General features: G+C 54.7%; 2 protein-coding genes across 2 annotated transcripts; one reads left to right on the top strand and one right to left on the bottom strand.

Moving 5' to 3' along the window:
* Positions 1-666: 666 nt before the first annotated feature.
* C8Q71DRAFT_358432 (uncharacterized protein) lies at positions 667-1790 on the bottom strand. Its single transcript, XM_047918049.1, has 3 exons — positions 1282-1790; positions 904-1224; positions 667-842 (listed from the first exon to the last, which is right to left on the bottom strand). The coding sequence occupies exons 1-3, from the start codon at positions 1462-1464 to the stop codon at positions 681-683; spliced, it is 666 nt and encodes a 221-aa protein (XP_047773859.1). The 5' UTR covers positions 1465-1790; the 3' UTR covers positions 667-680.
* Positions 1791-2992: 1202 nt separating this feature from the next.
* C8Q71DRAFT_862320 (uncharacterized protein) lies at positions 2993-4697 on the top strand (the record flags this gene model as incomplete). Its single annotated transcript, XM_047928017.1, has 4 exons — positions 2993-3359; positions 3424-3559; positions 3613-4303; positions 4383-4697. The coding sequence occupies 4 exons, from the start codon at positions 2993-2995 to the stop codon at positions 4695-4697; spliced, it is 1509 nt and encodes a 502-aa protein (XP_047773858.1).
* Positions 4698-13098: the final 8401 nt, after the last annotated feature.

Genomic DNA, 13098 nt, shown 5'->3' with positions numbered 1-13098 from the left:
GTTGCTCAGAGGGACGTGCGTCCTTCTGAGACGATGCGTGTCAGAGGGAAGCCTGGAAGGACCACGAAGAGCTGCACAGTTGTCGGGGGAGGTGAGCTCTGCGCTGGCGTGCGTTTAGTGGTCGTCTTCGCCGTAGAAGTCCGAAGCAACCGTCCCGAGAGATTCGCAGTGATCGCGTATGCGTCGACTATACAGTCTGGACCTGCGACGTTCACGTCCTACTCGAATATATGCGTGCAGCTGTGACCGCGGGTGCAAGGCGCACGAGCGATTAGACGACCCTCTGTAGTTGAAGTCAGTGACGGAACGCTGTACGGTATGAAGCAGCCCACAGTGAGATTTGACGGTCGAACGTTGTGGCAGACGTCCAGGAAGCCATGTGCGAGACCGAGGTCGCTGAGCGGAACCTTGTAAACACGACGCTCAGCTCCAACTCACCGACCTAGCCTCGCCACCACTCACCGACATGCAACGGACCCGTCCTCTCAGCCAGCGCGTCTGACCGAAGTCTAGGATACGTTAGGCAGGCGCCAAGGCCCCGGACGAAGGAAACCACACGAGGTTCATCCGACTCTACAGCACCGAGGTCAGTGCGCATACACGCAGTGCAACCGAATTTCCAGTAAGCACGTCTGTCTCTGTAGACCAATGACAAGCACGATAGATATATAGTTACAGCGCTAGATAGCGAGGTCATACTCGTACTCGGAGCTGGCACTTTGGGATATCCACAGGACGACAGCGGACAGCATGAGTGCGATGTTCTGCGAGACGTTCGCGTAGCCGTAGTAGAGGAACTGCTCCGGGTAGTCCTTCACCGCGTACTTCAGCACCAGAACCGTCTACATCCCAACAAAACCCATCAGCATCCCTTCCAGTGATGAACGCGAGAACGAGACGCACCACGCTGCCCGCAAGACCGCCCGCCATGAGCACGAACCCGACAGTGAACAGAATGAGACGCGCGCGCCAGACCGCAGCGGCGTCGCCGAAGCCCTCCTCGCCGCGGACGCGGTCCTTGTCAATGAGGTTGATGGTGATCATGCCGAGGAGCGAGCAGATGCCGGGGACCCAGTCGACGAAGGCGACGTGCAGGCGCGGGTCGAGCGCGTCGTTCCACGGGTCGAGCGCATCGTTCCACGGGTCGAGCGCGTCGTTCCACGGGTCGTGCGCGTGCGCGGAGAGGATCGCCGCGTCGAGGAACGTCCACTTCGCCAGCGCAAACTAACACAGGGCGCGGTGAGGTCTCAGCTGTGAGTAACAATGCATGGAGGGACGTACGAGACCGCCCGCGAGGCAGATCCCGATGACGTGTCGGTGCTTGCCCAGGCTGAGGGCGGGGAAGGGGTTCAGGCAGTCGAAGCAAGCCCGCCCGTTTCGCCTGTGTTGCTTCCCTTCGCGCGTCTTGCCCGACGCAGAGCCCAGAGCACACCGACCGGCTTTCGCGTTCCGCACACAAGCCATACGCAGTCAAGAAGCTAGACTGTTGCGCACAAGTACGGTTTGACCAGCTAGACAGCCCGGATGTCGGTCGCGTCATGGCCAGCGCGGGTTGGTTACACCGCCAGGTCTTTGCCAGTCCCATTCGCCTACGGGCCTTGAGTAGAGAGCAAAGTAACAAGCAGCAGTACATGCAGGTAGAGCCTGCAGGAAATTGGTCGGCGATGCGAGGAGGGCGTGCGATGCGAAGGCAGGCGGCGAGTCCGAGGCAGGCTGAGTGTGCGTTGCGTGTATAGTGTCGTCACGGCAAACTGTGCAGAGCTTCTGACTGGCTTCCAAGGTTGAACTCGGCGCGCAGACTTGGAGCACGTACCAGATGCGAGATACGACTCGAGTTGCTAGGCACTGAACAAGACCGGCTGCGTGGCAGGCGAGCTCATGCTGTGATGAGAGCGTCGAACGGACCTGGGTTCACGCTCAGTCGTCATGGATACAATGAGCATGTGCGACGCACCTAGGACCTGCGAGTGAGGACGAGTCTGTACGCGGCCGGCGTTCATGACGACGGCACACCCCAGCTCGACTTGGGAGAGATTCCGCAGAAACCATTGCGCTCACTGTAGGCAATGAATGTGCGGGTGTAGGGCGCGGTGGGGGGCGTACCGAGCACGAGTGGATGAGGGCATTCGACTGTTCGCAGCGCGTACATCGAACCGAGGAGACTTGCTAGTCCACCGAGTGCAAGAGGTTGACGAGTTGGTGGGGAGGGTTCGTGTCAGTTGTCGATTCGACGCTGGCGCGGCATAGCCTTGAAGTGCAGGCTGAGGGCGGATGTGGCTGGGTGACGACGCTCGCCAAGCGGGACGGCTATAGCCACATACGTAGTGCTCGCTCGACGTTCCGGGGGACCTGGTGGCCGGATCGGGGAACGCAAGCACACTGCTTCGATCGTCGACCAAAGGCTGCTAGGACTGACTTTGTAGACGTCAGTTGTCAGACTCTGAACACTTGTAAGCTCACTGGGACCTGACGACGCAGTGAGTCTCCTAACCGCCAGTCCCCCTTCCCGTACGGTGCACTCGTGCTGAGTCGCGGTGAAGATCATCCTGCTGTTTTACCGGGGGTCGTACCAGATAGTGCAGCGCTCACGGCACACTCTGTTCATACGTCGACTCATGGTGGTTACAAGCCTAGTTCAACATTGCGGGCCGCGCCGATGCACGGTTCGCATACAGATGAGCAGCATACAGGTGAGCAACGATACCTGGACCAAAGATACCGATTCCTTTGCCTTCCATCGGACCAGAGTTGGGTAGGCTCCACAGGTAGTCGACATTCGAAGGTGGAGAGTCAGGGGCGCTGCTCGCCGTGGTGGCTGCGAGCACTCGGAGCGGCTGCAAAACAGGGGAAGCGGATTCAATCTCGGCGGTGGATCTCGCTCTTGCCGAACCCCGCTTCTTGTGGCGTCCGGACTTGCAGATAAGTTTTGGACGCCGCATCCGCCCACTGCCCGTCGGCAGTGACCCCTCGCCTCTCCCAGCGTCCGCCAGCAATGCAGCTCGACGTTGACGACCTGCCTCCCGAGCTATGGCACCACGTCCTTGAGTACCTCCCGAGGCCCGACCAGCGCACCTGCCGGCTCGTCTGCCGTGCCTTCCACGGGCTCGCCACTGCTATGGTCTTCGACCGTGTGGTAGTCACCTTCGGCGACTGGGACATCTGGGATGCGTTCAACGGAGAGACGATGGAAGGCACCGTCGTGACCAACCCGGACGCGCAGGCGCAGCGAGAGGCGAGGACACTCGCAATCCTCGACCACTTCGTAGCGGATCCGTGGTTCGCGGGCATGGTAAAGCACTTGGAGGTGCATGCGTTTGAGATGGATGACGGGCTCAAGGCGGACACGACGTCGCTCATGGGTGAGTGGTCCGTTTGTATCCTAGTTGACTTTGATGGCTGTACATTGCTTTCGATTGTCTGTAGCCCGACTGACGGCAGCCGTCCGGACGCTGCGCCAACTCCACTCGTTCGTCTGGCACGGGCAGGATCCCAGTCTGCCACTCACCCTCGTAGAAGCACTCAGTACGTCCTGTCCATTCCTGCGTATCCTCTCCGTACCGTAAGTCACCTACCCTCACCGTCCACCACCCCTAGCTCATGGCAGGACCACAGGATGAAATCGCTCCCACACCTGCCACTCACCACCTTCCGCACGCTACACACCATCTCCATTACCGACGCGGAGTACACACGGGACACAATCACACACACCCTCTCCACCCCGCACTGCACCACCGAGCTCCCCTACCTGCACACGCTCCAGCTGCCCTACGCCCTCCCCGCGGACATCCCGCTCGACCGCCTCCCACACCTCACGCACCTCGAGCTCGTCTCGATGCACGCATACACGGGTTTCGGCGCGCTCCTCCGGAGCGTCCCGCGCCTGCAGTCCCTCGCGCTCTTCTCGCCCGTGCACGAGCACGACCAGGCAGCCATCTTCGGCGAGCTCGCCGCCGTGAAGGCGCACCTCCCGCACCTCGCCGCGCTCGCGCTCCAGGGCCCGACCCCCCGCGTCTCCGTCATCAGCCCGCCGGAGCTCGCCCAGCTCTGCGAGTTCGTCCGCGGCCGCGCCGCCCTCCGCCGCCTCTACTTGACGTTCGAGATTGCGACGGCGGACCTGGGCGTGTGGCTCGGGACGGTTAAGACGCTGCCGAACATGGAGATATTCGACCTGAGGATGCAGGACCAGCCGCTTGACCGCGCGTTCCTAAGCAGTCTCACGCGGTACCTCCCTCCAACCCTCTCCGCGATGAAGCTCACCTCGGGCGGCCACCTCGTGAACAAGGATGCCTTCGACGACTTCGTGAGTCCTGTTCTTTACTCCTCCGGCGGACCCGTGTTCCCGCTGCGCAGGGCACGGGATACTGATGCGCAACCGGCAGTGGGCACACTTCACGGCACTTGGCTTCCTCTACGTGCGCACCTGGGAAGCAACGGCTGTCTCCGTCCAGGACGTCGTCCGCGGTGCGCGCAAGCTCGAGCTCGTCGGGTACAACGGGCTCTTCCACGACGTCCAGTACGCCCGCCCCGGCGCAGACGCACACCCGGCCTCGGACTCGGACTCGGGAGCGGACGTGGACGTGGAGCCGCTCGCGCGCCCACCGTGGTCCGCGCGCAGGACGGCGCTGCGCGGGGTGGACGACTTCCGGTGCGAGGGCTGGGAGTGGCTCATGCGCCACTTGACGATCGTGCCGTGAGCCCTGAGGCGTGGGGCCCTATGCGTGCCTGCGGGACTGGTGTCGTGAGTGACTGATTTAGAGGGGTTTTTGGGGCGGGTGTTGGGTACTAATGGGCGGGTATTTAATGCTTTGGTGCTGCCGCTTGTATTGGTAGTAGTGCATTGCGACGTGCGTGATTTATTTTGGGGCTTTGGCTGTTTTTTTTTTCTTTGATTCCCTTTATTGTCCGCGAGGGCCGAGCCCTATGTAGACAACGCTCTAGCGTAAGTAGTGGGTGCAAGTCCGTGCTGTCCTAATCAGTCTTAGCATGTGCTCGTCGCCGAGGCTGGAGCGAGTGTATGTACAGTAAGGAGGAGATGCGTAGGAATGTGGGACCGTGTGTGTACAGTAAATGATGACAGTGCAGCGTCGAATGTAGTAATCAAAGCGATGTTCAGATTGTGGTCACATACGATGGAAGGGAACTCCCGCCCGGGAGACGACACGCGTTCGATACGGCTGTCGGGCTGGACGAGCGGTCGGGCTCAGAGCGAGGCATGAGCGCGGTGCACGGGGCAGTTTACAATGGCAACCTGCCGCCCTCAGGTGCGGCCTCGGCATCACGACACTCTTCCCGGCTCCTACAGTGACCGTCGCAGGCACCGTGTGCTTTCTCTCCGGCATGTCGGTAGAGTCGGATGTATAGTAGTATGGTGGCTGTAGAGTAACACAGTAGCAGACAAGCGAAAGATAGGGGAGACTCGAGGGGCTATGTCGGTCGGTCGTCGAGACCGAGGTTGCCGTAGGTGGCCGCGAAGCGGCCCGTCGCGTGGATGTACCGGAATAGGTGTCGGACGGCTTGGGGATGGGTGAGGAGTGACTGGATCGAGTTCGCGGCGGGTCCGAGGGTGAACGCAAGCTGCGCGCGTTGTTCGTCGTACGTCGGGCACTCCAGTAGGTAGTGGTGGACCGTCTCCTTGGTAAGGTGACACGAGGGGCATAGAGGGGAGTCCGCTCTCGCAATTCGGTGAAGATGAGCCTGCAGGGGGACGTGTTCAGTGCGCAGCTGAATAAGGAGGCTGGAGTGTTTTCGTGGGAGAGAATACATTAGCTTCACATAACGCTTAGAAGGGAGATCCGGGTCTATCCGATCCATCTTGGTTAGTGATTTTGAGGGCCGGGCTGGGCCCAAAAGCCAAGGTAAGGGCCGGGCTTTGGACGGCTCAGGCTTCTCAATGTACAAGCCCGACCTTCGACCAGGGCTAAGGCTGGGCCGGGGCCGGCTTGGGCTTGAGCCCGGGCCCATTACTAATATTGTGATACTCATACAGTAGTACTTACCGTAACGATGTATCTTCCTTTCACATTGTGGTGGCCTCTTAAAGAGCTCTCATCAGGAAAGCGACTTTCGCGTCTAACTCGTCTAATCCAGGCATTTAGGTGATTAGACTCGTCAGACCGGGTGTCTGGGTTAAGTAGATCCATTTCTAAGATTAGACATCAATTAGACACCTGCGAGATCATTAGGCCATTAGGCTGAGAGGCGTGCATGTAGACGTCCCAGAGCTCGGTTGAATCACTCAAGCAATCAGGTATAAGCAACAGAAATATATTCCTTTCAAACTATACAAACACAAAGTACGGTAACGATCCCTGCTAATAGTGCTAATGGGCCTCGAGAGTATGTTCGCGAGCTGCGTAAAGAGCACCACTGCCCACGTCGCACTTGTTGTGCTTGAGAACCCACGTTGACCCACAAGCGACTCGTTCATGTACTTCAATCACAGCCGCGCTTGATTGTACACGAAGACGTGGCCCTGCTGTTTCCTATGTAAGAATCAAATTATCTTCGGACAATCTGTGAATACTCACCGCACTAGCGTAGGATACGATGGTGTGCGAGCTCAGTGTAGCCTGGGATCTTAGACAGGAAGCTCAGTATCAACGACATGCCAGTAGAGCTCCTTCAAGCTCACCATGCTCATCTTTGCGAGTGTGCAAAGAATGGCGTTGCGGAATGTGTCCAGCAGCGATGTACGGTACAGCTGTCATCGTGTCAGCTAAAGGTCAAGATTCAGGAGAAGGTGACGCACCTAAGTGGGCCTGTCCTCGATTGCCACCGTTGTGTTCGTAGTCAGGCCGCGGTACGGACCAAGCGTTGACCTGAGTCAACATCGTTATGATCATCGCAGCCGAGCCATTCAAGGGCACTGAGAGAACACATACCTCATCCCTCTCATGAGGGGCTTCTGCCCCTAACGTCGTGATCCGGTTCACTTTCCATCTCAGTGCAAGGGACAACTGGTGCTCCGTGAGGAACATCACATTCCGAACGCGCTGACGTTGCTCGCGCTGCGGCCTACGATGCTGTGGCTGACACTGTTGATGAAGAGGTAGGCCTGGGCGCATTCGACGACCTCGTAGATATTGAGCGAGTGAGCCGGTAAAGCCGCGATGCAGGGTGCGAGGGTGATGTGGAACGTCGCCCGTCGTTGTGAGGGAGAAGAAGGGAGAAGTGCCAGCAACGCAGGCCGCACGCACCGTGTGACTCAAAGCGGAGTTGCAATTCGCTTTAGGGCAGACACGCGGCGGCCTTGCGCGAGTTTGCGCAACACGCATTGCCAACAGCGCCGTCTCCAAGCCTAGTCTCAACGTTCAACAACGATGTAAGTAAAATCCTCGCAGCCATGCATGCTCTCGGTGCTCACATCGTCGGGGTCTACATCCCGCTCATCCATGCTCGCTTCGAGGAGCTGTGCAACGACCTGTTCCCCTCAAGCCCGTCCAGAAGGCCTCCGTGACTCCAAGATCAACAACAGCCATGGCCGAGTCCACGGAACCGTCCTCGTTGGCGGTTCGGCTCGCATCCCGCCGCGCGGTCCAGGTCTTGCATAACGTGTATGCAAGTCCAGTGCCGAGCAACAAGGCCGCGCGGAACATGAAGAATGCGGGGCAAGCAGGAGACACGCAGAACGCAAGGACCGCGCAGCATGGAGGACGCGAGGAGACCACGAAGAGGAATGAGGAGGAAGGGCACGGGGTGTACAGGCAGAACGAGCACAGAGGCTTATTACTCAAAGGTACGCCCTTGCCGAACGCACCTATCTCGCCCCCACCCCCTCTCGTGTCTCGGCGAACACAACGTTCGCTGTGCGTGCTACTGATCGCGTCAATCGCGTGGATGCGCCCGGGAACGACTTAAAGGTCGTTCTGTTGAAGAAAGAGGTTTTAGGCTTAGTAAGCCCAGTGGCAGTGAAGGACTAATGAGTGAGTGAACAGACCAGTCCCAAAGGGAAGATCCTATGCTGGCAGGCAGAGGAGAGGACGAAGGATCGTTATCATTACAGGGCAAACCAGCCCAGTATATATACACATTTGATACAGGTCACATGCTGTATCAGTGGTTCATCAGTAAGCACTAAGTCCGAGGTTTTGGGGATATGAGTAAGCTGGTAAGCAGCATGAGTAAGCCAAAACTCGGAGTTTGATGTGGAGAGATATATGAAACGTGATGGAACATCAGGAATAATATGAGACATGATGGAACATCAAAGAGTGATATAGGACGTGATGGGACATCAAGGAATGATATGGAACGTCATGGAACATCAAGGAATGTCGTGGAATATCATGGAATGATCCGGACTAAAGTCACATGACGTAATCTAGGCAAAGTCCATCAAAGAACGTATGTAATCTGACATCGCAGAACATAAGTCCATATCCGTACATAACTGATAAGATAAGAACACTGAAAACTCGGAAGTTCAACACTCCCACTTGTTCAAGATGTCGAGTATCTCATCATGCCAACCGAAGACCTGAATTTCTCGATTCCGCTGAAGGGAACATTCTTGGTCAAGGCATCAGCAAGTTGGTCTTCACTTGCGACAAAATAGATGTCCATCTCCCCACGTTCGTAGAACTCTCGAATGTAGTGATACCGGATTTCTATGTGCTTGGTGCGGCGATCCACGGCGGGGTTCACCGCAAGGAAAATGTTGCCTTGGTTGTCAAGACAAAGTGGAGTTGGATGAGACATGTTGTCTCCCAATTCTTCTCCAAAATGACGCAGCCAAGCCATCTGACGACAGCAGTCGGAGCTGGCCTTATACTCTGCTTCGGTTGAAGACAAAGATACCGTTGGTTGGCGTCTTGACACCCAAGAAACGACACAATTGGCCATGAGGAAAACAAAGCCAGATGTAGAGTGCCTATCATCACGGTCTTCAGCCCAGTCTGAGTCTGAGTAGGCGATCAGACCAGAGTTTGAGCCTCCATCGTAGCAAAGTGCAAGTTCCTTTGTCCCTTGAAGATATCTCAGGACATAGTACGCAAACTTCATATGCTCTTTAGACGGATTTGAAGAAAACTTCGCCAGACGCGTGACCGCGAACGAGATGTCTGGGCGAGTACCAAGCATAGCATACATGATGCTGCCAATGATGCTCTGGTAACGGGTTCGGAAAATTTCAGATGCAGTGTCGGTGTTCTTCTCTAATACTGCTCCAGCGGGAAGAGGCGTCCTTGCAGACTTGCAGTTGGACATTTGGAACCTCTCCAAAACAGACTGAATATAGTCTTCCTGGTCAACGAAGATACGACGTGCAAGACGTTCTCGACGAATGTGTAGACCAAGGAAACGCTGGACAGCTCCCAGATCAGTCATCTGGTATTCCAAAGACAGTCTCTGCTTGATGTTGTCGATGAACAATTTCGAGTCGCCCATGAGGAGCAAGTCGTCGACATACAATATGATTAAGCAGGTGTGTCCTTCAGATTCACGAGAGAAGACATAAATTCCGGCATCCGAATACGTCCGTTTAAACCCTAAGTCAAGGAGAGACTTGTGGATCTTAGCGTTCCATTGACGAGACGCTTGCTTCAAGCCATAAATGGCCTTCTTGAGCAGACAGACCCAGTTCTCCTTCCCAGGTACAGCCCATCCTTCGGGCTGTTCCATGTAGATTTCCTCGTCAAGGTCACCGTTAAGGAATGCTGTTTTGACATCCATAGACTCAATCTCCCAATCTTCAAGTGCTGCATGCGCCAATAGATAGCGTACGGATTCAAACCGTGCAACAGGAGAAAAAGTCTCGGTATAGTCTTGACCCCACACTTGGGTAAATCCCTTTGCAACAACACGCGCTTTGTAGCGACCATCGTGTTTAATCGCATAAACCCACCGGCACTTGATAACCTTTCGGTTTTTAGGCCGTGGAACTAGAACCCAAGTCTTGTTGTCCATAAGCGACTTGTATTCAGAACCTTCAGATGCGTGCCATTTAGCCTTGTCTTGAGACTCCATAGCTTCCCTGTGACTCTGGGGAACGCCATGGTTTGCTTCTGCTAGCATCCGCACAAACATGAGAGTTTCAGCCTCAGATTGTTGACGGCCTTGAGCATCGGTACGACGATCAATATTCGCAGGTGGCTCGTCACCATAGGCATTGTCCTTGTTCCTCTTAGGATTTTGTCCAGCACCTTGACGACGTGGACGTTCGTACTGAGGTTGCGGAGGAGGTACAGGATCAGGTTGCGGTTGTGGAATGTCTCCCACTGGCTCTGGATGGTCTTCAGGTTCAGGTTCATGTTCTGGGATAGGAACGGGAATAGGTAAATCCTCAGAATCAGAATCCTCCGAGTTCGCATCCTCAGGAGGTTCATCAAACGGCTTATCCAGGGATTTCGGATTATTGCCTAAATCTTTACGTGCAGGAAATGTCTCTTCATCGAAGGTCACATCACGAGACACAACGATACTTCGAGTGGCCGGGTTCCAGAAACGATACCCTTTGGAACCTAACTCATAGCCAACAAAGATCATCTCGACAGCCTTCTTGTCGAGCTTCCCAGCTCTTTGTTCCTTCTGCACATGCACATATGCCTTGCACCCAAATACCCTAAAATACGAAATGTCCGGGACTGTGCTATCCCAGAGAGTAATGGGGCATTGCCAGTTAAGGCGTCGCATTGGTTGCCGATTATAAATGTGAACCGCAGCGTCAACAGCCAATTGCCAGAAACCATGGCTTAGTCCAGCATGATGAAGCATAGACATAGCCTTCTCGACAATGGTCCGATTCCAGCGCTCAGCTCTCCCATTCTGTTGAGGAGAGTATGGCATCGTCTTCTGATGTTCAATGCCAAATTTGCGCAAATGTTCGGTAAATTCTGCAGAGGTATATTCTCCCCCTCGATCCGAGCGTACAGCTTTGATTTTCTCGTCAGTTTGGTTCTCAGCCCATGCCTTGAAATCATCGAACGCTTGGGTCGAATCATTCTTATGTTTGAGGAAATAGGCGCGGCCAAGACCGGAGTAGTCGTCAAGAAAGCTGATGAAGTAGCGCCATCCACCAATAGCGGTGGTACGCATAGGACCATCTTCGTCGGTATGAACAATTTCAAGAGGTTTTGAAGCTCTCTTGTTCGACGTGGGAAATGGAGCACGATGAGACTTGCCCCATTGACAACCTGCACAAGGAGACTTGTCCTTGTCACCGATAGAATCCACACCCTTGGTGTGCTTGGGTAGTTGACGGATAACTTCTTCAGACGAATGTCCGAAGCGTTGATGCCAAAGGCGAAAATTTGACTTGTCTGCAGACTTAGCCAATTGCGGTTTCATAATTTCCATGTGCAACATATAGAGATTGTTGAAGGGCGTGTGATGCGCCTCCATGATCCTGTTACCACGGATTCGGTCAGAACCATGCAAAATAGGTTGGTCGAAAATGACCATACGGCCTCCACCTTGAACAAGGGTGAAACCTGAACGTTCAATAACTCCAGTTGAAAATAGGCGACTAGACGCGGCAGGGATATATGCGACATTGGTGATAGTCGACACAATATGTTTCCCTTCAACATGCACAACGCCTTTGATAGTGCCTTCACCGTAAGCTGCAATCTTACTCTTGCCGGCTGTGCTAAAAATCATGGGCTCCTCGTAAGGAGTGTAATCCCAAAAATCAGCCATGTCGTTGGTGATCGTCTTGGATGCACCAGAATCCATAATCCAATTAGTCGTTCTTCCTGACGCGGTGTTAGCCGCAGTATACCAAGAAGCAGTCATAGTATTCGCAGACGACGAGGAGGATTCTACAGTTACAACATTCGAAGAGTCCGACGCAGATGCAGTGTTAGAAGTACCAGAACTAGATTGACCATTTCCTCCGCTCTTTCCCTTTCCTTTGCCCTTGCCCTTGCCCTTGTTGTTCTTCCCCTTTCCGCCACCTTTATTCTGAGGGCGGAGATGCGGGTACTTGGTCCAACAATTCTCGCTACCATGGGCCCCACCGCAGTGATTGCAGGGGTCCTTGGATTTATGCTTGACCTGGGACGTCTTAGATGCAGACTGTCCCATACCGGACCGGCGAAGTGATTCCTCGGCGAGAATTTTGCTCTGGACCGAGTCGACCTTTAGATCTTTGAGGGTCTGCGTCGCTAGGAGCGCAGAGATCATCGACTGGTATGACTCTGGCAGCTTCGACAGAAGGAGAAGAGCCTGAGTTGAGTCACCGAGCGTAATTCCGCCACCACTAATCTCCTTCATCAGGAAAAACGTTCGTGTCTTCAGTGGTCTTGTGGAGAGCCAAAAGTAACATTATGTGTCACTATGTGCCACAAGAGCCTTAAGGTAAGTCGATTTCTTATTTTGTCTTACTTAAGTACACGTTTACTTAAATGAGAACCAAAAAGTACCCTTATTGTTCTGCCCCTTTCACTATTGCTACTTCGTTCCTTCTAATTAAGCACTCAAACATTGTGTTCTTTTTTCTCTTAATTGCACTTCAATGCGTGGTGTCTTTGGCTTCCTTGGTGCTCTTCAGCATCATGCACAATAAACTGCCGTCCATTCATACTATTGATAATACACGACTGAAAACGCATAGCAATGAAGCAGCTCTGCCGCCCGACAACCGTAGACCGACAACCGTAGACGATGTTAATATGTGTGACGTGACTTCAGAGACAATGGTGAAGGAGAGCAGGAGACAGAGCGAGATGGAGAGCGAGAGACGGCACACTATCGTACATCGAACATGCGCAACACACGATTCTTCCCCAGAGTTCAGCGACTCAGCAACGTCATGGCCAGTATGGGTATCTAGATGGGGCAGACCATAACTGAGCTCAGACCTCCGGTTACAATCAAGTCCTTGCTCAACTTACCTTGAAGCATAGACCATGACAACGTAGCCAGGAGTCCTCTATCAGACTGTCCCTGTTTGGTCCTCACGAGCCGCGCCTTGTCATGATGAAATTTGACACTAGATTATGGATCATCCTCTGTGATGAGATGACGGACATGCGTACCTTCACGTTCCTTAGCATCCCCGGCTCTGTCCTCCCTCTCGTCTACCTCGTCGTGCTCGATCTCATCTTCCCCACTTCCGTCCTTCTCGCTGACGTCCTCTGCAGCTACGTCATCATCTGC

This window comes from Rhodofomes roseus (genome assembly GCF_022264815.1).
Source record: "Rhodofomes roseus strain CIRM-BRFM 1785 chromosome Unknown C8Q71scaffold_30, whole genome shotgun sequence".
Taxonomy (NCBI): Eukaryota; Fungi; Basidiomycota; class Agaricomycetes; order Polyporales; family Fomitopsidaceae; genus Rhodofomes; species Rhodofomes roseus.
The sequence above is the reverse complement of the archived record's forward strand: the minus strand, read 5'-3'. Positions and strand labels throughout refer to the sequence as shown.